The sequence below is a fragment of the Phyllostomus discolor genome, chromosome 12, assembly GCF_004126475.2.
Source record: "Phyllostomus discolor isolate MPI-MPIP mPhyDis1 chromosome 12, mPhyDis1.pri.v3, whole genome shotgun sequence".
NCBI lineage: Eukaryota > Metazoa > Chordata > Mammalia > Chiroptera > Phyllostomidae > Phyllostomus > Phyllostomus discolor.
The window spans coordinates 62,003,413-62,025,752 of NC_040914.2; the positions used below are offsets into that span (position 1 = coordinate 62,003,413).

Here is a 22,340-nt window from a genome sequence, read left to right on the forward strand (position 1 = left end):
AATTCTCTTCCTGGCACTGGAAGCCTGGCCCCGGGGGGCCTGTTGTGGGCCTGGGACCCCTCGCTCCTCAGGGGGGACCTCTGTGGCCTAAATAACTCCGACCAATTTTTATCTGCCACCACACGTGGCTGTGGGGCCAGCCCACTAGAGTCTGCTCCCTTACCAGTCTACCTGTGGCTCCTGTGCATCCGTAGGTGCAGGATTTCCACTCCAGTAGATTTCAGGTGGTTCTGAAGGATGGGATAAGTGGAACAACAAACTGATGTCTCTCTCAAATCAATAAGTTGAATTTAACAAAATTACCCAAAGAGAGATGATAAAACACACAAATAACCAATAGCATCAGCAGGATAGGAGAGGCATGGGACAGTTTCAGAGAGGTAAACTTTACTTTAGGGCTGGCCGGTTAGGAAAGGCCTTCCGAAGGCGCTGCTGTTGGAGCTCTGTCTTGAAGGACAAATGGGATTCTTTTCGGCACCTGCAGTTTAAGGTCCCTTACTGCTTGCTGTGCAGGCCATTTTCTATCTGATAGGCGCGCCGTGTCTAACAATTGAGCATGACTATGGTTCTTCAGGTTAGTTGTAATTTTGATATGGTTGTCTGGACAGCAAATATTGTCTTACCAAAATGTACTGTGCAAGTTGTCTTTATCAGGACTTCGATTACCTAAGAAAACCCAGTCTTCCGCCATGATTAAAATGCCAAAGGTTAACAATAGAGAGATGGGAGGGTGGGTGTGGGAGAATGGGTGAGAGGTGAGGGGATTGAGAAGTACAATGGGTAGTTACAGAACAGCCATGCGGATATAAAGTACAGTATAGGAAATGGAGTAGCCAAAGAACTTACATGCATGACCCGTGGACGTGAACAATGATGGGGAGATTGCCTGACAGAGTGGGAGGGGAGAAAGGGGGGAAAATCAGGACAACTGTAATAGCATAATCAATGAAACAATTTAAAACAGTCTTTTGCCTTGGCTGGTGTGGCTCAGTGAACTGAGTGCAGGCCTTTGAACCGAAGGGTCGAAGTTGGATGCCCAGTCTAGGGCACATGCCATGGATGTGGGCCAGGTCCCCAGGAGGGGGTGCGGGAGAGGCAACCACACGTGGATGTTTGTCTCTCTTTCTCCCTCCCTTCCCCTCTCTCTAAAAATAAATAAATGAAATCTTTTTTAAAAAAGTATTTTCAATATTAAAAGAGAGCCAAGTTTTGTTCACCACTACGTGACCTTATTTATGTATTTACCTCTAAACTCCTTCTATTGTCGCTTTGGTTAAATAAATAATTCAGCATTATTTTATAATGACCCGTGATCCCATTTAATCAGATGTTGAAATATTTTGATATTTTTCCCCAAATCAAACTCTGAATGGAGTCTTTTGACCCCAAACTAAATTTGAGATTTCCCAGAGGGCCTCTTCTGGGGGGAAATGGGAATTTTAGCTGGGCCATTTTTAAAGCGGTATGAGCCAACTTTAAAACAATATAAAAGGACATGTTTTAAAGGGTGTAGGCAGCCCCGTCCAACAGAACTTGCTCTATCTGGGCTGCCCAAATAAGGTGGCTATTGAGCATTTGAAAAGTGGCCAGTGCAACTGAGGAAGTAAAGTTTTCATTCTGATTAATTTAAATTTAAACAGCCACCCGTGGCTAGCGACCACTCTCAGGCAGTGCACGCAGGTCTCAGTGCAGAAGAAAGACCGGAGCTGGGAGCTGGGTGCAGAGGCTGTGAGGTCAGTAGCATGCCCAGTCTGCCCTCGCCGTGCTTTTCCGCTCTCCGTCCTTCTGTGCTTGCTCTGTGCTGGCTCTGCAGGTGGGAATATAACCTTATTCTATACTTCTCATACGTTTATGTACTACTATGGAAACCCTCTCATTAATTTGTTTTTCTATGTGATCGAAAGTAGAAACCATGCTATGCTTATCCATGGACAATTCTTCTAACTTAACTATCCCATCATGTACGGAGAGTCAGTAGAATTTATTCCTTCTCCCTGCAGCATGGGAAACTCATGCTGATGGTCACTCATTTATGAAGGACTTACCATGCAGCAAGAACTGTCCTAAATACATGTACATATATTAACTCATCTTAAGCCCCAACACAACTCTTTGCTATTAATCTTTTTTTTTAAAGATTTCATTTATTTATAGCCCTGGCTGGCGTAGCTCAGTGGATTGAGCACGGGCTGGGAACCAAAGTGTCCCAGGTTCGATTCCCAGCCAGGGTACATTCCTGGGTTGCAGGCCATAACCCCCAGCAACCGCACATTGATGTTTCTCCCTCTCTCTCTCTCTCTCTCTCTCTCTCTCTCTATCTCCCTCCCTTCCCTCCCTAAAAAAAAATAAATAAATAAAAGCTTAAAAAAAAAAGATTTTATTTATTTACTTTCAGAGATAGGGCAAGAGAGGGAAAACAAGAGGGAGAGAAACATCAGTGGGTGAGAGACACACCAATCGGCAGCATCTTCCACACCCCCCACTGAGGACCTGGCCTGAAATCTTAAAAGGTTTATTGGGCTATACAAGCCATGAAACTTGCCCATTTAAAATGAACAATACAGTGGCTTTAGCATGTGTGTAGATTTCACAATGATCACAATCATCTAATTTTAGAACATTTTCATCCCCCCAAAAGAAACCTGGTACCATTAGCAATCACTTCATTCTCCCTGCCTGTCCCACCACTCACCTATTCTGTCTCTGGGTTCATCCATTCTGGACAGCTCCTATAAATGGTATCATACTTTATGTGGTCTGTTGCGATTATCTTCTTTTCACTTAGCATTATGTTTTAAGGTTCATACATGTTGTAGCATGTATCAGTACTTTGTACTTTTTTATGACAGTAATATTCCACTGTATGGATAAACCAAATTTTGTTTATCCATGTGTCGATAGATGGATATTTGTGTTGTTTCTACTTTTGGATATTATGAATAATGAATGCTTTTATGAACAGTTTTATGCAAGTTTCTATGGGGACATAGGTATTTATTTATCTGGGGTAGATATCTAGAAGTAGAATTGCTGGTAACTCTATGTGCAACATTTGAGGAACTGCCAAACTGTTTTCCAAGGTAGCTATACCATTTTACATTACTACCAGCAATGTATTAAGTTTTTAATTTCTCCTCACCAACACTTTTTATTGTCTGTCTTATTTACTATGGCCATCCTCTGTGTGCAAATTGGTATTTCATTGCGGTTTTCAGCTGCTTTTCCCTAATGACTAGCGATACTGAACATCTTCTCATGTTGCCATTTATGTACATGTTTGGAGAAATGTTTATTTAAATCCTTTGCACATTTTTGAAGTGCATTGTTCGTATTTTTATCATTGAGGTGTAAGGGTTTTTTATAGAAGTTCCTATATGATTTACAAATAGTTTCTCCCATTGACTTTCCTTTTTCACTTTCTCACTGGTGCCTTTGGAATCACATAAGTCGTAAACTTTTATGAAGCCTAACTCACCAAACTTCTCTTTTACTGCTTGTGCTTTTGGTGTCATAGCTACGAAATTATTGCCTAACCCAAGGTCATGAAGATTTGTACCTATGGTTTCTTCTGAGACTTTTATAGTTTTAGCTCTTATGTTTACATTTTTGATCCACTTTATGGTAGGTTTTTTTTAATCCCCACCTGAGGACATTTTGTTGTTGTTGTTGTTGTTGTTGCTTTTAGAGAGAGAGGAAAGTGGGTAGAGAGAGAGAGAGAGAGAGAGAGAGAGAGAGAGAGAGAGGAAAGAGGGAGAGAAACATCAATGGGAGAGAGGCTGCCCAACTGGTGATCGAACCCACAACATCACAACATTTTGGTGTACGAACGACGCTCCACCCAACTGAGCCACACCAGCCCAGGCCCACTTTGTAATAGTTTGTGAGTATGCTGTGAGGTAAGGAATAAAACGATCATTTTACAGATAAGGGAGCTGACACACCAGGCAGTTATGTAATTTATCCATGGCTGTAGAGCTGGTCAGTTGTGTAGTGCAGAATTTGAACTTAGGCCCTTGAACTCCAGAGCTGCTCCCAGCCATTACTTGCTATCAGAATTCTTGAGTCTACCTCCAGGTCAGTCACGAATGCCCTTCTCTCTGAGCTTTGGTTGCCTCATGTTTAAAAATCTGGGTTTGGGTTGCATGATCTTTAAGGTCCTTCCAGCTTTACTTTGCTGTCAGCTTAAGATTGCCCAATGCTGCCCTGGCTGGTGTGGCTGAATGGTTGAGTGCTGGCCTGTGAATCAAAGGGTTGCTGGTTTGATTTTCAGTCTAGGGCACATGTCTGTGTTGCAGGCCAGGTCCCAGTGGGGGGCATGTGAGAAGCAACCACACATTGATGTTTCTCTCTTTCTCTTTCCCTTTCCTTTCCCCTCTCAAAAAAAAATAAATAAAATCTTTTTTTTTAAGATTATTTATTTATTTTTAGAGAGGGAAGAAAGGGAGAAAGAGAGAGAGAGAGAGAGAGAAACATCAATGTGTGTTTTTTGCTGGGGGCTGTGGCTTGCAATCCAGGCATGTGCCCTGACTGGGAATCGAACCTGCGACACTTTGGTTCGCAGCCTGTGCTCAATCCACTGAGCTATGCCAGCCAGGGCTGTAAATAAAATCTTAAAAAAAATAAGATTGTCCATGGTCTTATCTGAGTAGGCCTTTGTCCTAGGAGTATACATGTCCCAGGCATGGTGTATCAACTGCAAACAGTGTTCTCAAGGCCTCCCCCTGGTTCCAGGAAGCAGGCCAGCACCACGGAGCTCGGAGCTGAGGAAGCTCTGTTGATAGCCTTCATTATCTAGAAACAAAAAGCAGGGGCAGGAGAACCCTCAGGAGTGCCCCCACTCCTCATGGAAGAACACAAACAGCCTCATTAGTCACCTGCTAAGGTGCTGTATCCACATGTGTGGTTGCTTTTTTGCACTAGAAGTCCCCAAAGCCCTCTTGCTTTTCTCTGAGCTGTGAATGACAGACTCATTACAAGAGCTCGGGGCCATACTTGGGCCTGTCTGGGGACCTGGGCATCTGTTGTCCTTTGTGGTTCCCGTGGCTACCAGCCAAGTATCCCGGGAGGGAACGGGTCCTTCGGGTTAGGGGAGAAAGGATTCTCTTGCTGTGAGCCCCATCCTGTCCTGCCATGTTGTCTCGCTACCACCGTCCCTGTCACACAGGACACACGCCCTTCTGCCGGGTGTCCTGTGGTCCTGTGTTCTGCCTAAACTTTGTCATGTCATGTAGAGTGTCAAGTAGGTCAGCCTCTATTGGGCTTAACCACATGGTTAAGCTGAAATTTCTCTTGAAATGGCATGCATTTGTTATGAAGAGATTTTATCTGATAGAACAAATTGGGCTTGGGTGTCAGATCCCATCAAAATTTAAGGAATGAAAGAGACCTGTTTTCAATGTTTGATCCTTTCTGGCCCACTAGTAACTCCTCAGCTTTTGCTTGAACACCTTCAGGAGGGGGAACTCATTCATCGTTGCCTAAAGCAAACTAGAAGAAAAGGAAAAAGCACTTTCTGCCTCTTGACTATTTTCTTCCAACTGGTCTGAGTTATGCATTCAATTCCACATGCAATTCTTAAACGTCATTCAAGACCCAGGCACCAAGCTTCATGAAGTGTATAGAAAGATTAAAAAAAAAATACCCAGTTCTCAACGTTTGAAGAGTTCTAAGCAGCTGTTAGTAAATACGCACCGCCCTTCCTCATGATTGTGGGTCACAGAATTGCAGGCTCATCATTTATGACAATGTACCTCCAAACTCAGAAGCACACAAACACAGTGATCTAGACATATTCGACATTTCCACTCTAGATACCTTCCTGTTGGTACGGACTGGGGTAAAAAACAGCTAATAATTGAGGGCCGTTCTAGACATCCGAGTTTTGCATATGCTGCTTGGCTGTGAATTACGGTAGTACAGCTTACATGCAGAGTGTCAGGGAAATGCCAATAATGTTGTCCTGTTGATGGGAGACACCTGGTTCTTCTTGCTGACGCATGTAAAGAATTACATATCAGCAAATCTGGTAGTATGTAATCAGTTTATTGGTGGCCTGTTCCCATGGAAGAGAACAGGACTGGGTAGAGTAGAGGTTGAAAGGCAAAGTTTCAGGGCAAAGCAGGGTGAGAAAAGCAAGAGAGGCTGGAGATCAGGGTGGCAAGCCCCTGGGCAGCCTGAGGCCGGGTGGCCAGAGGCCCTGAGGCCCAGGAGCCAAGAGCACCCTGAGTCCCCGACAGAGAGTGAGTCCTTCGTTCTCAGGACTTACATAGTTGATGGGATAGGAGGGAAAAAAGTTACATATTGATTAACACATAAATGTGGTGCCAGCTTTCCTGGGGGAATGTGACTACCCAAACTTAGGTATGTGTGGGGGTCTGTTACCCAAATCCTTATCTTGCTCCAGACCCCATTTGTTCATCTCGTTGTAAAACAAATATGTGACAGGAGGCAGTTAATTAAAATTGGGGCACTTTCCAAAGTTATTTATGGGCTCTTTCTGTAAGCATCAGGGACTCCCTCATAAAACAGATAGTGACCAGAGGTAGGCAATTAGCCAAAATTGTCTCATGGGCTCGCTCTTTGGGCATTGGGGACACTTTCTCACATTCAGGGACGAAAGCACTGTTTCAAGGCTTTCTTTCCCAGATAGTGGAAATGTTACATAGAATTTCAAGGACTTTCCTTCTTTCTTGCTAACATCGTGTTTCTTGTGATGTTGGAACACCTGGCAATATTATCAGACCAGGCTTAGGACTGCTGAGTTAGCCTGTGAGACTTGTCTCCTTCCTCCTCCCTGCCTTGGTTTACTATTTATTCTACCTAATTGGTAAAAGGAGTTTCCTGGCAACCAGGGTGCTAAGTGCTGGCCAGTGACAGTATTGCAGTCTCAGAGTTCTTCGTGTGCTGTCTCCTGCCTCAGTACTGTTACCTGTGTGGTATGTTAAAGAAGATGGCAGTGCAGAATTATCACCTCATTAAAAGTAACAATCAAGGAATATTTGCCAGTAGGGTATGGATTTAATAGGAGTTCTGAATACCCTGAACTGGCAATCAAAGCTTTCAAGTACAGTTTATTATACAAACAAGTGTTCCTTATGTTTGTTTTCTCAAAAACCGAGTTACGTGTATCTGATCAGGGTTTCTCCCTTTCTACTGCTAAACCCCAGACAAAAGATTTCACTTCAGACAACTAATATCCATGTCATTTGTCACACTTAATTAAAATAATTGTGTTAGAATTTTGGATTTTTTTAGTGGAAATGTTATCCTTATTTTAAAATATGGCTACAAAATATAAAACAGTCCATTTATTTCTGTGTCATTCCACCAATCATTCCTGTCTACATAATTTAGGGTTGTGTGTGTGTGTGTAACAGGCAGATTATTAGCATCTTTCTATTACACCCTTACAAATATTTATTGAGCACCGACCACATTTCAGGCACTGTTCTATGTGGTGAAGATAGATCAATAAACAAAGCCCTCTCCATAAGGAGCTGGGCTTCTAATAGTGGGAGATGGACCAAGGAGCAAATTTTCTTTTCCAAAAATTGCCACAGCGGAGTTTTCAATCTTTGCCTGCTTTTCTAAAACCTTGATACCACTCCGAACAAAATGTGCAATCAAATTCTCTTTCCTTTTAACGTGGGCAGGACTTTGTGACTGCCTCACCCATGGACCGCAGCAGAAGTGATGCTGCATGACCTCTGACACTAGGTCATAGGAAATGCTAGGACTCTACCAGGGGTGCCCAAGCTTTTGGCATCTCTGGGTCACACATTAAACACACAAATGTGGGGGTGCTCTGCCCGCAGGGCCCCTCTGGCCGGCACAGATGAGAATGAGTCTACCAAGACATGATCTGCTTGGGGAGGAAAAGTGGCTGATCTTTCAAAGAAGGGCCAAGAGCGTTTTCCTCAATGGGCTTTTATTGGGTTTGTTTTGCCCAGGAATACAGGTAAAGCTCATGAATCATTATCAGGCAGTAAGGATCCAACAATAGATAACATACAAAGAACTGTGAGGGTCTATTTTGAGTCAGGGTCAGATGGCTAAAGAGCTGTAAAACTTTGAGGAACAAACTTCTTGCTTGGACCTTTATCATTTAATTGAGAGCATTCTAAACAATCAGTTTTCACAGGATTTTACATATTCTTTGTTAGAGAATCTGCCCTTTCCAGCACAGGGCTACACCCACCACCAGCACTGTTTCAGGCTTAAATCAGGCAGGGGAAGTGAGGCAGCCAAGAGATTAGGAGACTTCTAGCAGGCAGAATGAAGACTCAGGCTACATCAAAGCCGAGGGGCGAGGGCCCATTACCCCCTTTTGTTGTAGCCCCTCAAGTCCTTCCCTGGGGCCTCCCTGTGATTGTGCCTGTCTCAGGTCGTTCCCCCCTTGGGGAAACTTACCTGTCATGTGCTAACCAATCAAGCATTGGGGGCCAGGCAGGGTGAAGAAAAAGCAGAAGTGGCACTCCTGCCAGGGGGATAAACTGTCTCCTTAGTGTTTTATGGGCTGAAGGTCACTCACTCAGCCTTAGCCCTGCTGGGGTTACAGCTCCTGAAACTAGGCAGGGCGGTTCCCAACACAAACACTAATGAAAACTGATGAGTGAAAAAAAGGTTTTAAGTAAATTTATGATTTTGTGTTGGGCGGCGTTCATAGCCACTCTGGGCTGCATGCTGCCCGTGGGCCGAGTGTTGAATGGCCCTGCAGATCCCTCTCAGGACACTTAACCTTGGAACCCATCAACTATGCTGTGAAGTCCAAGTTCTAGGAAGAGTCTGCACTTGGGTGTTATGGCTGACAGCTGCTGCTCTCAGTCTACAGCCTTTTGTCAACCACCAGACATTTGGGTAAATGGTTCTTCAGATAAACACAGCCCTCTGCCTCGCCACCACCCCCACCTTTTCAAGGCTGCCATACAAGCTGACCTTGACCCATAGAATCTGTATGCAAAGTAAGTGGTGGTTTCAACCACTAAGTTTGGGGGTCATATTTATGCAGCCATAATAACTGGAGAGGCAACAAATATGTCAAATGGTGATAGGAAGGAAGTGGGGAGAAGGGGAGGAGATGGGGTTTGGGCAGGAGAGGTAGCCAGATCACACGATTGCCGGGACTGGCCAACTACAGCTGCTGGAGCACTGGGTGGCTGTCACCACAGCCTTTCATTCCCACAAGTCTGGCTTACATTTGTGCTGCAGTGGTGAAGTTGGGTAGTTGCAACAGACCTTTTTCTTTACAAACCTGTAACACATTTTTTAAAATTTCATTTTTAAAGACTTTTAGAGAGATGGAAAGGGAAGGATAAAGAGAGGGAAACACTGATGTACAAGATATAAATCAACCGGTTGCCTCTTTCATGCCCCCAACTGGAAACCTGGCCCACGATCCAGGCACTTGCCAATTGGGAACTGAGCCAGGAACCTTTTTTCGTTTGCAGGCTGGCGCTCAATCCACTGAGTTACACCAGCCAGGGCAAACTTTTTTTTTTTAAACCTGAAGTGTTTTATTTCTTAATTTGAAGTAAACCGTGCAATGTTATGACTTGGCAAGGCTGAGTCTTGGGTGTGTGGGTGTTACATGTTACTCCTTACTTTTCTGTGTTTCACTAAGTATGACAAGGAGAGATGGCAGGGGCAGAACTCTCACCAGACTCTAGCCACCACTCACCTCTCCTCCAGCACCCAGGGGGGCTCTAGCTGTCACTCTGTTAGGTGGCACCCATGTATGAATTTCACAAAGATGGTGGGTGAGGGAGACACAAAGTGTTCGTCCCATTTTTCTGTCATCTCAATGGGTACGTCTGCTGCATAAAAGCACAGATGGACCAAGCTGAAAACTTGGCCTGGATGCCCAAGCTGTGTGACTTTGGGCAAGTCACTCAACCTCTTGTAGCTCAGAACAGCTGGTGATAATAGTCCCAGCGGCTCATAACCATGTTCTGTGGATTAAATGGGCTAATGCAGACGAAGTACTTAACACAGACCCTGCGATGTTTAAGTGCTTAAATTGTTAGCTTTTTACAACTGTGTACTAGGCAGCTGGTAAGAACAATAAGGTAGATCTCTGAGCTGACATGGAGTGCCATCCAGTGGGGAAAACTAGTTTACTGCTTTACTGGGAGAAAAAAGGAATGTAACACACACACACATTATTTTTGTAAAACAAAAGGATAAATCAGAAACAAATGACAGATTTATAGATGTTAAGGAGAAATAGGGGAGGGAATGGGCTCTAGCTCTCAGCATACATCACTGACTTTCTAGTTACAGTTTTGACTTTTGGAACTGTTTTCATATTTTAAAAAATAGGACAAGAAAAAATTTAAATTGAATTTGAACCAAAATAAAAATTTATATAAGATTACCATACAGGGAAAAAAAGAACAAACCCTAATTTAAGGAACTGAAGATAGACTTGGCGTGCACACTAACTGTACGAAGAACTGAGAGATACGAGGACTCAGCAGGTACACTTACCAAGTAATCAAAGTTGGCATCACTTACAGTGCTGCACTGAGGACCTAATTACCACCCACATAGTATCCCTGCCCACTGCGATAACCTCAGTGCAATTGAGGAAACAATGTCACACCCAAGTGGAGGGATGTTTTAAAAACCTGGCTTCTACTATTTAAGAATGTCAATTTCAAAACCTGACAGAAGGCTGAGGCACTTTAGAATGGGGAAATTGCTACAAGGGACAGTATTGGGATAATTCAGTAAAATGTGAATTGTTATATGCTATATAACAATATGGAATCAAAATTCCAGAATTTGGTCATTGTACTGTGGTTACATAAAAGAACATCCTTTCCCTAGGAGATACTTTGTGTACTTGGCTGCACACAAAGATAAAAAGCAAGTAAGGAGAAATGTTGACAATGAGTGAATCTTGGTGAGAGGGCCTATGGGAGTTTACAATGCTGAACTTTCCAGCATGACCGAGATGTTTTCAAATTAGAGAGAGAGGAAATATGTCAGTGCTTAGTTTTATTATAACAAATAGTATTATTTCCTTACAAAAAAGAGCAATCTAAATGCTTGATCTTCGTGTATACTTTAAGTGTTAGCCTTCAAATTACCAAAGAAGAAAAATTCTGGAAAAGTGCCCAGAAGCTTGCAACCACATTTATTAAAAAAGTATTATCACTTGGAAGTTCCCCTCATTCAATGTTGAAGATTTACTCCAGTGCACTGTTTGTTGTTTTCATCAGCTTCCCCTGAACATGGCAGGAACCCTGGCTCTCTGGGTGCTCACAGGCCGAGGCACAGCCAAATCCCACCACAGACCGCCCCCTACTCTCCACAGGAGTTGTGAAGCAGCATGCAGAAGTTGGGCCTGTTCTTTCCATCCAGATGGTTCTGGAACCGGCACAGCTGGGGGAGTGCAACACCAGACCTTCTCAGCAGCTGCAGCAGCTGTCCAGTTTGCCTGCGGACCTAGCGCTTCACCTTTTCTTCACAAACTTCTTTCTGGAAGCATTGGGATTTGACCGTCTTCTTCCAGCCCCCAAAGTGTTGTCTCGGACCTGCAGGATGGCTGACCGGCTGGAGATGTCGTTTTCTGCAAAGGGAGACAGCCCAGCTACGTAGTCGGGGGCAAACACATCAGTTTTCTGCCGGGCCTTACGGGAGAGTCGCAGCTGAGGGAAGCGCTGGTCCTCAGTCAGGTGAGGGTTCACAGCATATTTGCCCCCTTTGGGGTTGGGAAGTGAATACTGCAAACAAGACAAAGACAGGCCATCAGAAGGACAGTGATCCGATTCATACAAGCCAGATCCCGTTAACGTCAAGCTTATCTGACAGCTCAGGGTGCAGGCGATGACATCAATGGGATCTCTCATTAACTGCCTACTATGCACCAAGCACATGACATGCATCTTCTCACTTGATCCTCACCTCCACTCACAGATGAAAAACCCAACAGAGCATTATGATTACATACCCTCAGCTAGAGATAGGAAAAATTATGTAAGTAAAAACTCTAGTAAGGAGCCCTGGCTGATATAGCTCACGGAACTGAGTGCAGGCTGTGAACCAAAGGGTCGCTGGTTTGATACCCAGGCAGGGCACATGCCTGGGTTGTGGGCCAGGTCCCCAGTGGGGGCCACGTGAGAGGAAACCACGCACTGATGTTTCGCTCTTTCTCCCTCCCTTCCTTCTCTGTCAAAATAAATAAAATCAAATCTTAAAAAAAAACACACAAAAAAACTCCAGTAAGGAAGTACCATTTTTACAATGGTACATATTAGCAATTCTGAAGCGATGACATATATTCTAGTGTGAAACAAATAAAATAGGGAAAATGGGTGTCATGAATATGAGGGGGGTCTAGAATGAACTCTATGGTGTTGAGTTGAAACTGAAGTTATAAACTCATTGTCTAACACATGTGTGTATTTATATATACAACATTTACCATTTCTGTCCACTGTGGGCTGAGATTCAGTGGCACCCTAGACAATGAGCACACCCAGTGCCCAGATCTTTGCTTCTAAAACCCATCCTCCATATGGATGACCCAGAGCTGCTCAGAGAAATGGCTGACTCCAGGGCAGAGGCAGTGTAACAAGAGCTGGAACACCTCCCCGTGCCAGAAATAAAGTGTTTAAATAACTGGGACACAACAAAAGGGCACAGAAGCCACTTAACAGGCCTCCATGAACCGTCTGAGCATCTAAATAACTAATGACAATAATGGATCACAGCCTACAGACTAAACAAAAACCCACAAGACCACACTCATACAAACATATTAATAGGGAAAATTCCTCTTTATAACAGAATGCCAAGTAATGAACACAGAAAGAATAATGGAATTAGGAAATCACCACTGGGCAACCAACCATCACTGTAAAAACTGAACCAAGTAACTTTAGCCATGAGTTAAAGCCCGATGAAAAACAGTATTTACACAGTATTAGAGTATCTTTTCCTAAGTACCTATCACATATAATAACTTTATAGGAAATGTGTGGCAAAGTTTGAATATGGTCCACTGATTAGATAGTAGTACTACAGCAATGCTAACTTTTTGTTTTATTTATTTATTTTTTTAAAGGAAGAGGAGCAGTCCACTGAATGGTTCCTCAAGTTTTATTTTTAGAGATTTTATTTTATTTATTTATAGAGGGGAAGGGAAAGAAACATTGATGTGCAAGAGATACATCTGGACATTGGTCTGTTGCCTTTCGAACACCCGCAACTGGGGACCTGGCCCACACCCCAGGCATGTGCCCTGACTGGGAATTGAACCAGTAACCTTTAGGTCCGCAGGCTGGCACTCAATCCACTGAGCCACATCAGCCACAGCAACTTCTTGGTTTTGATCACAAGAAAACTGGACAACTGATTATCATCTACCTCCTGACAAGACGCACTGAGGATACTTCACTTCTAGTGTTTTTGCCAAAAATTGCACAGCCCAAGTCTAACCATGAGGAAAAATACTAGATAAACCCAAAGTAAGGGACATTCTACAAAATAACTTGCCTGTACTCTTCAAAAATGTCAAGGTCATGACAGATCAAAGGCTTAAGAATCCACTTCAACTGAAAAGTGACTAAAGAGACATGACAAGGAAATGTAATGTGTGATCCTAGATGGGGTCCTGGACCAAAAAACAAGCAAAAACAAACAAAAAAAACACCCTTCTTTTGCTACAGGGGAAATTTATGGTCAAGTTTAAATACAGTCCATTGATTAGATTGCAGCAATGTTTTAATTCTTGATTTTGATGATTATACTACGGTTCTGTAAGACAATATCCTTGTTTCAGGAAGTACTAATGCAGCTCGGAGCAAAGGATCATCGCGTGCAATTTACTCTCAGACAGCTGAGGACCCCCACACAGCAGCTCCCCCTTATCCATAGGGGAGAAGTTCCAAGATCCCTCGTAGAGGCCTGAAACTGTAGATTATACCAAACGCTATTTCTGCTGTTTTTCCTGTACGTACATATCTATGATAAAGTTTAAAAGATATTAACAATATAATAGAACTACTGTAACAGTATACTGTAATAAAACTTATGTGACTGTGTTTTTCTCTCAGTATCTTACTGCACTGTGCTTACCGGCGAGGGGCAGGGCGCGGGCACGCTAGGTGGCGTGAGGCTACTGCAAAGGTGACTCGGAACATAAGCACTGCGATGCTGCGACGGCTGATCTGATGACCGAGCCGGTTAAGTGACTAATGGCAGGGAGCGTACATAGTGTGAGATTTCAACATGGTGCTCAGAATCGTGCACAACTTATGGACTGCTTTTACTTCTGGGATTTCCATTTAATATTTCCAGACTGCAGTGGACTGTGGGTAACGGAATCTGCAGTATGCAAAACCACAAATAAGGGGGACTACTGTATAGCATGATAAAGCATACATGGTAGAAGATTAACATAGAGAAGTCTAAGTGAGGGGTAGATGGGAATTATTTGCACTATTTTTGCAACTTTTTTACAAATCTAAAATCATTTCAAAATAGAAAAATTTTAGGAATTCTCACACATCAGTGGCAGTCGCCACACCCGGAGAACTCAGTGCCCGGCTGTTTACACTCAGTCATTCTGTCTCCACCTTTCTCTCCAGATTCCTCAAAACAAACGCATGGCTGCCGCATATCCAGCCAGGTCTCTCTCTGGTGCTGAGCACTTAAAACCCCTCTATCTGTCCAGTCCATGAAGCTTCTGGAAATTCTGCCCATCCTCAAACACCTGTAGAAACCCCACCGCCAGACTGTACATGACCTCCCTCTCTCTGACCCCACGCGCATTTGGCCGTCACCATTTATGGAATTACTGGGTATTCTCATTACACTGCAGACTCCTCTAAAGCCTCCCGTGGGGGCTCTGTCATGCACTTCCCCCATCTGTCTCTGCACCTAGATTACAGGCTGTCAGGAACTATCTTGTAGAAACCACGAGAATTTTTTCTGACCTCCATTCTTTTCCATGCTGGTGCTAAGAGGTGTCACTTTCCCAGGCTCAGCCCGTGTCAGAGGGCGGTAGACCTGTCACTCACCCGGAGGCCCCGTGGATTCAGCACCTTAGGGTTGCGGGAAAAGTGCATGTGCAGAGTTCCATCGTCGCTGACGGTCACAGACACTTTCTTCAGGGTCTTGTTTCCGCAATGGGAACAGAACACTCGGCTCATGTCAGATGTTGTCCTGGAGACATAAAAGGAGACGCTCTGTACTGGAGCCACGGGCAGCAGACCCTATCCCCAGAGCACAAGGTGAGTCCAGGACTCCAGGAGGAAAGGACAGCAAATGGGAAAGCCTACACTGCACTAGACACATCAGAGACCAAGGCCACCCAGCCTCATGCTGATGATACGAGCAAGCTGCCGCTGCATTTCTCAGAAGGCAAAGACACCACGAGCAAGGATGCTACTATGAGGATGGAGCACACTGCTGCATTAATGATGACCTCTTACTGAATTCTGTCAGGCATTAGTCTACAAGTTTCACACGAAAACAGTCCTATGGGGTTGCCACTATCTTCAATGTACAGAGGGGGAAACCGAGGCAAGGTAAGGTAGCTTACTGAAGGTGACATAGCTTATAAGGGCAGTTACAAACCTGCAGTGTCTGGCTCCAGAGTAAGTGCTCGTAACATCACCGTAGTTTCTCAAGGGGCACATTATTATAACTCTAAATGCTGTGTCCCCAAACGTGAGCCCAGGCACCATGCCAAGAGGCAGTTCTGGAGTTGCCAAGAATCTATTAACGAATTATATAGGAAGCACAAAAGCTGCTTTCGTCGAATGTGTGTGGGCGGTGAGAGCAGGCACCAGCGCCTTGCCTTTTTCTTGCCCACTAACACCCCATGGTGGACCTCCCACCTGTGCGTCAGAGCAAATCCCGGGCATCGTTCCACCCATACACATTTCAGTACTTATCAAAAGAGGGGGCTCTTTGCTCCAGAACCCATATCCTGAACCCTCTGCCACAAAGATAAGGACCAAAAGAGCCTCCCTCGATTTCTTAGGTGGGATGAGGGATACACATGAATGAGGTACACAAAGCAAGGCTCTCCTTCAGGAAGTGTGGGAAGGGACAGGAAGAGAGGAGCGTTGAGTAGAAGGCACTGGCTCTGATGATCAGCGACTTACCTGAAACAGCCGTGGCAGCGCAAGATGTAGCTCCGGGCCTCCCGGATGAGCATGCCGTTCACTGCCAGCACGTGCAGCCCCATCTGGAGCAGAACATTCTGCCACCAACAAGTTAATGCAGAAATGAACTCAGAGCACAATTCAATTTTCTTTTAACCTCTGTATAATTACAGTTAAAGAACTTCACAAACCCTGGTTGGGCTCCCAAAGGGCTTCTGTTAAGGGAAGGTAAGCTTAGGGCAACTCTCAAGACATGCAAACTAGGACAAGGACGCAGGTTTATCTTGGTGCTGGGGTCTGTGCTCATCATCCACTGCAGCCCCTCATTACCAATCTCTCTTAACAGACATTTACTTTGTCAGAGCAAATAAACTTATTTCTGGGCTGGAAACCCTCTCTATTTTCTTTAAGTACTTAATAGAGAAAAGAATGTTTACACACTGAAGGAAATGCATCAACAGATTATTAATAGTAAGTATTAAAAACTTAATATCCTAGACATATTCTGTCACCATGACTCTCTAGCCTCCAAGCAGATGAAAAATCACCAAAGAGCACAGGCAATACATAATAGCTCCGCACCCCCCCCCCAAACCTCTGAGGGACCACTGCCTGTGACAGGTGTGACACTAAGCCCAGGGCTAACTGGTGCCCATTCCACCCACCTGCATGGCAAAGTCTGTAGTCACGCAGCCGACCCGCACGTCCTCCGGGACGGTGCACTGCTCAAAATCCCGCTGGATCTGCTTGATGTTGCTGGGCGTTATCCACCCGTCATCGTCATCACTGTCTTCATCTTTCCTTTCTTCAAATCCATTCTCTTCCTTCTCATCCTCACTTGCAACATCCTCACCTTCGTCAATCTGAAACATACATAACAGAATTCACCAGCTCCCAGCCCACAGGGAACAGCAGGGGGAGCTAGTGTGTTGTCACCAGCAGGAGATAACAAAGCAGGGCCTTACCAGCAGCTCCTGCAGGTCACAATCAATATTAGGCAAAGGGTTTCTCCAGAACATGAAGGAACTGAATTCGAGGTCCTCAAGCTCCCTGTCTGGGTGTCCGTGTTTTACTGTTTCTCGTGGGGGTTTAGGCTGAGGTTAAAAGAATAATAATTTTAATACCTGAACACTAGTGGGTTACAGACAAAGTGATACAGGATATACAAGTCAGATCAGACAGGGCTGGCTAAATTATGATATTAGTCTACGTAAATCTGGTTCACTGTAAACAATTTGTGGAGGTCTGACCTGTAACAGAAAGGGCACAACAAAACGATTTCTCTAAGGAATTACCTTTGAGGGCAGATGGAAGCCAGAAATGTTTAGAGGAGTTTCCGGGTGCTGAATCGATGAGCTCACTTTAACCTGTAAAAAGAAAACTGACAGCTCTAAGTAAAGAAATACACTTTGAAAATTCAACATGGGAAATTGAAACAAAACAGGTGCTCCCTCTTGGGGAGCACGCCCACGCCTCTCCCTTCCCCCTCCACTTCCCCCAGGCACCTTACCTCTGCCTTTCTCTTTCCTAAGCTCCAAGGGCCCTTCTTCCACCTCTGTAACTTGTTTCCTGGGCCTACACAGCCCAACTAGCTCACTCCTACTACCCCTGTAACTTTCTAAATAAACTTTCTCTTATAGCTTGGAAAAAAAAGAAAAAAAGAAAAAAAGTATTTTCCCTTGGTTAAGATGCTCAATGTTTAAAAAAACTGGAAAATATATACAGTCACGTGCCACTGAAAGACAGGGGTACATTCTGGAAGATGGGTCATCAGGCAGTTCCCTTGCTGCGCTATGTCCCGGAGTGCACTTACACGGCCTGGGGCCGCCTAGCCTGCTGCGCGCACCCAGACTATACAGCATGCGCCATTGTGCATGTGGTTCATCATGGACCGAAAGGATGTTATATGAAGAATTATTCGGCGATTCCACTACCCCATAACCACTTTGGGACATCTTTTTTTTTGTCTTTATACATAAAGCTGTATGAACACCACCATCAATAAAGCTTGGAAGTATCTTTGGTTGCATCCTTAGGATTAAGTGCCTAAGAGTGGAATTGCTGGGTGAAAAAACAGGCTGTTTTAAAGCTTCTGATAAAAAATACCTAACTCCTGCCCAAAAGGCTGCGGGAAAAGGCAATTTGTAAGAATGAGGAATAGATGGTACCAGCCAGAGTCAGTTTATGTACAACATCCCTGCCCCCCATCCCCAAGCATTCCACTGACACACAGAAGTCTGTATCTGAGGCATCGTTTTTAGATCTTGTGGACTGAAGGACTGTAAACCTAGTTGAAAACAAGTTGTAGGCAGTTTCAGTGAGTTATAGGAATGTGAGTCCGCCATGGTTTTGGTGACTAAAGACAGAGGACATTAAGCAATTCTTTGTTAACACTATTTGAAATTAATTATTATAAGGTTAATTATTTGGCTTCCCAAATCCTCTGGCCTGGAAACAGCCCATGGGGCCCAGGCACAAATCTACCATTATTCTCTTCAACCTAGCTAAGGTGGGCAAGTCCCCAACGGCCTAACAGGAACCCAGAATTCTGAAGGTATCAAGGGTCTCAAAAACAAACAAACAAACAAACAAACGGCTAGCACTTAGTGTTCTTGCTTTGAAAAGAACTGTTTCTACTACAAAAAAGTGACAAATAGTTGATTCTTACTCTTCATTTTCAAATTTAACCAATTTTCCCAAGAACCTACAGATCAAAAGGCCAACACACATTTGCTAATTGCAATGTATGACACTTATTTGGATTATGACCCAAGCAAATAAACTTTTAAAATTTTATAAAATTGGGAAACATGAATACTAACTGGTTATTTGACAATAGTAAGGAATTATTTTTTAAAAAGATTTTACTTATTTATTTTTAGAGAAAAGGAAAGGGAGGGTGAAAGGGAGAGAAACATCAGTGTGTAGTTGCCTCTTAAGTGCCCGCAGTGGGGACCTGGTCCACAAACCAGGCATGTGCCCCGACTGGGAACAGAACCAGCGACCTTTTGGTTCGCAGGCCGACACTCAATCCAGGGCAATATTAGGGAATTGGTAGTAGTAGTAGTAGTAGTAGTAGTAGTAGTATTGTATACCTATAATGATTTTGTGGTAACTTTTTAAAAGAGACATGCTGAGAAATATCTATCCGTGAAATACGATGTCTAAGTTCAAAAGGGCTGGTGGGTAGAAACAGATGGAAACAGAAAGATCATGAGTTGATAACTGTGGAAGCAGCATGACGGGGACCCTGAGTCCATTATACAATTCCCTCTACCTCTGTGTATCTGATACTCGCCATAACGAAGTTAAAACAAGATGAGCAATTCTTCCAATTTACCTTTTCTGGTTCTTGTTTTAAGTGTGACACCCCAACAAACTCTGCTTCCAACTGGTAGGTAAGTGCCAGGACTTGGATATCTGTGGCGGAGAGGCTGGGATAGTCCCCAGTCTTCTTTGAAAACTCAGTCACTGTAAACAAAAGTTTCTCAACTTCAGTTAGAGGCAAAAAGCCATATGACCTTAGATAACCATAATGAAAGTATGAAAAGAACTTAGGATCAATATGCCAAGAAAAACCTCTTTTAACACTATCATCTATTGCCTCATCTTTTTTCAATCATAGCTGACATTTGTATTTCCTACCCCAGAGATTCATGACAATTAGGTTTACAGTGATATCCTTATTGAGTACAGATGAAGGAACATGAGAACAAAGTTAGTCATTCAAAGTTAGCATAATACTTGCAGACAATAAATTCTTTATCTATGGTAAGTTTGGGTATTATGTCAGAATAAGTCTCTTCCTTCCCAGTTCTGAAATTATTTTACTTTAACAACCCGGATTAACAGAATGGATGATCAGATTCCAAAATGTGATGGAAAGTTAATCCAACCTGTAACTATTGTAGTGTATGATAAAACAAAAAATATTGGTTGCTTTGTAACAAATATTGAAGTTTCTGTGTATGAAACAAACATTCCCCCATGTTTATCACATAGTAAATGCCAGCTGTTACTACCGTTATTCTCCTGAGACATCATTGATAAACACGTGCAGTAAAACTTTCTGACACATTAACAGAAAGATGTGTTGTGCTACACTGCCGCATGGAACAGTAACTACACTGCTCACCTTTCCTAAAAAGCAGATATTAACAGAGCAATTCCATTGGGCACTGTTAAAATCTCTTCATTTCATCCCTCAACCAAGTCCCATTAAATAAATACTATTAGTACTTCCTCAGAAAGATGTAGCGACTTGTCAAAGATTTCACTGTAAGTTGGTGGAGAAACCTACAGAAGTCACAAACTAATAATGTAGCCATCATCTCCACTATCAGCCTCCAAATCCTAAAGACACTTCCAATCACTAAGACCTTTCCTGCACATCATCACCTTGATTCCCAAGAGAACAATACTAAGTCAAGTTTAGTTTTTATTTCAGGACTAATGTAAAGCCAAAAGCCATCCCCTTCCCACCCTGGTTTTTTGATTTGAAGCTGACCTCCACAACCAAAACAGTTATGCAACACAATTATCATTTTGATCTTTTGAAATAAATGGGCCAGAGTAAGAATCTGGGCTCTTCTATTTTTAACCCAAACAAATTTACTGGATGCTTGCAAAGCGCTAGACACTATGCTGAGTGACAGTCGTCATTTAGTCCTCCCAGCAACTTCTGAGGTAGGTGCTATTATTACTCCTGCTTTACAGATGAGGCAATCGGTGCCTAGAGAATCTGGGTGATATACCCAAGGGTAGAAAGCTAGTGACTGGCAAGGCTGACTCCTGACTCAGGAAGCTTCTTTTCCATCACAATCTCTTTAGAACGTGTAGTTTCTAAACCAACTGTTGATAAAGCAGCCAGTCCCCACCTCGCACCCCGAGCCAGTCGCATCTGCGCCCTGGGACCCAGCTTTGCACTCACCCAGCCGCACATATTCAGGGCAGGGCTCCTTGAAACGCAGCTCGTAGGGCAGGACGGCAAGTCGCCGGCGCGTGGCCTTGTCCCGAATCTCGCTTACTACATCCCGGATGGTATAGATGTTCTTCCCAATGTCCTACGAGACACCGGCCCAGGTCATCATACCCACCAATCTCCTGCGCTCCTGCAGGGGCTGCCAGGCCAGACCCTACTCCTCCCACCCTAACGCCTTGTACCTGCAGAGCCGCGTCCCGCAGGAAAGCTCCAGCGTCCGCCACAACGTGTTCCACAGGCGCCATCTTAGGCAAATAATCCAGAGTGCGCTTGCGCCAGCCCCTACGTACTGCTGGGGCCTCTGGGAGAGTGTTATAGCTGCCGCAATTTAGTACCGCCTCCGGGCGGCAGACTCTGTATCTCCCGGCTCAGGCTATCAGGACGCATGCGCTCTACGCCAGCGGCCCACCCACGGGCTGTGGGCGGGGCCAGACTTGGGGGCGGGGACAGCGCAGGGCTATCTGAGGACACACACCTCAGTGTCCCAGGCCTTGATGCATTTTTGTACTCTTAAATATAAAATCTGTATATATTCTCACTGTTAAAGTCAGTCAATACAGATAACCTAATTTAATGATCACAAGCCTATAAGGTACTGTTTTACAGTCAAGGGATAGCTGCTCAAGACAACTAAGTACAGCTAGTAAAAGCTGTACTTAGATTACACCCAGACACCAAGACAAACCAACTTGGGGCCACTTTTTTAACCATTATCCTAGTGCAGTGATTTTCAAACTTTTCATTTCATGGCACAACTACTAAAATTCTGTGGCACACAAAAAATATACATATTTTGCAGATCTGACAAAAGAAAAGGTATAATTTTGATTCGTTCACAACGGACAGCTATTGTTTTGGCTGTTGTCATTTTTAAATTTGACAATCTAAGGGAAAAGAAGTCAGTGCCCCAGACTAAATAGTCAGGTGTGTCATGTTTTAAAAGTTTTCGCAGCACACCGGTTGAAAATCACTGTGCTCTAGTGACCAATGCTTACATGTCCCCACTTCATTGTGAATATTTTGAGGCCAAGGGTCTATGTCTTATGTACTTTAATATCCTCACCTCACTTCCCTAAGCAAAGCACATTCAGTTATCGCTGAATTGGACTGAAAGGGGTATGAGATGATTGCTGAATTCCCTATCAAACCTGAGATTCATCCTTTCGAGATCTGACCTAATACAAAATCATGCTGGTGACTTTTGGTGAAATGTTACTTGGGTTTTCAGTCACCAGTGTTCA

The 22,340-nt window shown here is 43.9% G+C and overlaps 2 protein-coding genes across 2 annotated transcripts in view; one reads left to right on the forward strand and one right to left on the reverse strand.

The window, feature by feature from the left end:
* Positions 1–22,340, forward strand: part of WWP2 (WW domain containing E3 ubiquitin protein ligase 2) — a 176,344-nt gene that overhangs the window by 1,991 nt on the left and 152,013 nt on the right. The gene's annotated exons all lie outside the window — the stretch shown is intronic.
* Positions 10,970–21,438, reverse strand: NOB1 (NIN1 (RPN12) binding protein 1 homolog). The gene is made up of 9 exons (XM_028501734.2): positions 21,282–21,438; positions 21,049–21,181; positions 19,459–19,589; positions 17,414–17,485; positions 17,084–17,212; positions 16,784–16,981; positions 16,119–16,216; positions 15,027–15,171; positions 10,970–11,726 (listed from the first exon to the last, which is right to left on the reverse strand). Exons 1-9 carry the CDS (start codon positions 21,342–21,344, stop codon positions 11,457–11,459), a joined length of 1,239 nt encoding a protein of 412 aa, XP_028357535.1. The 5' UTR covers positions 21,345–21,438; the 3' UTR covers positions 10,970–11,456.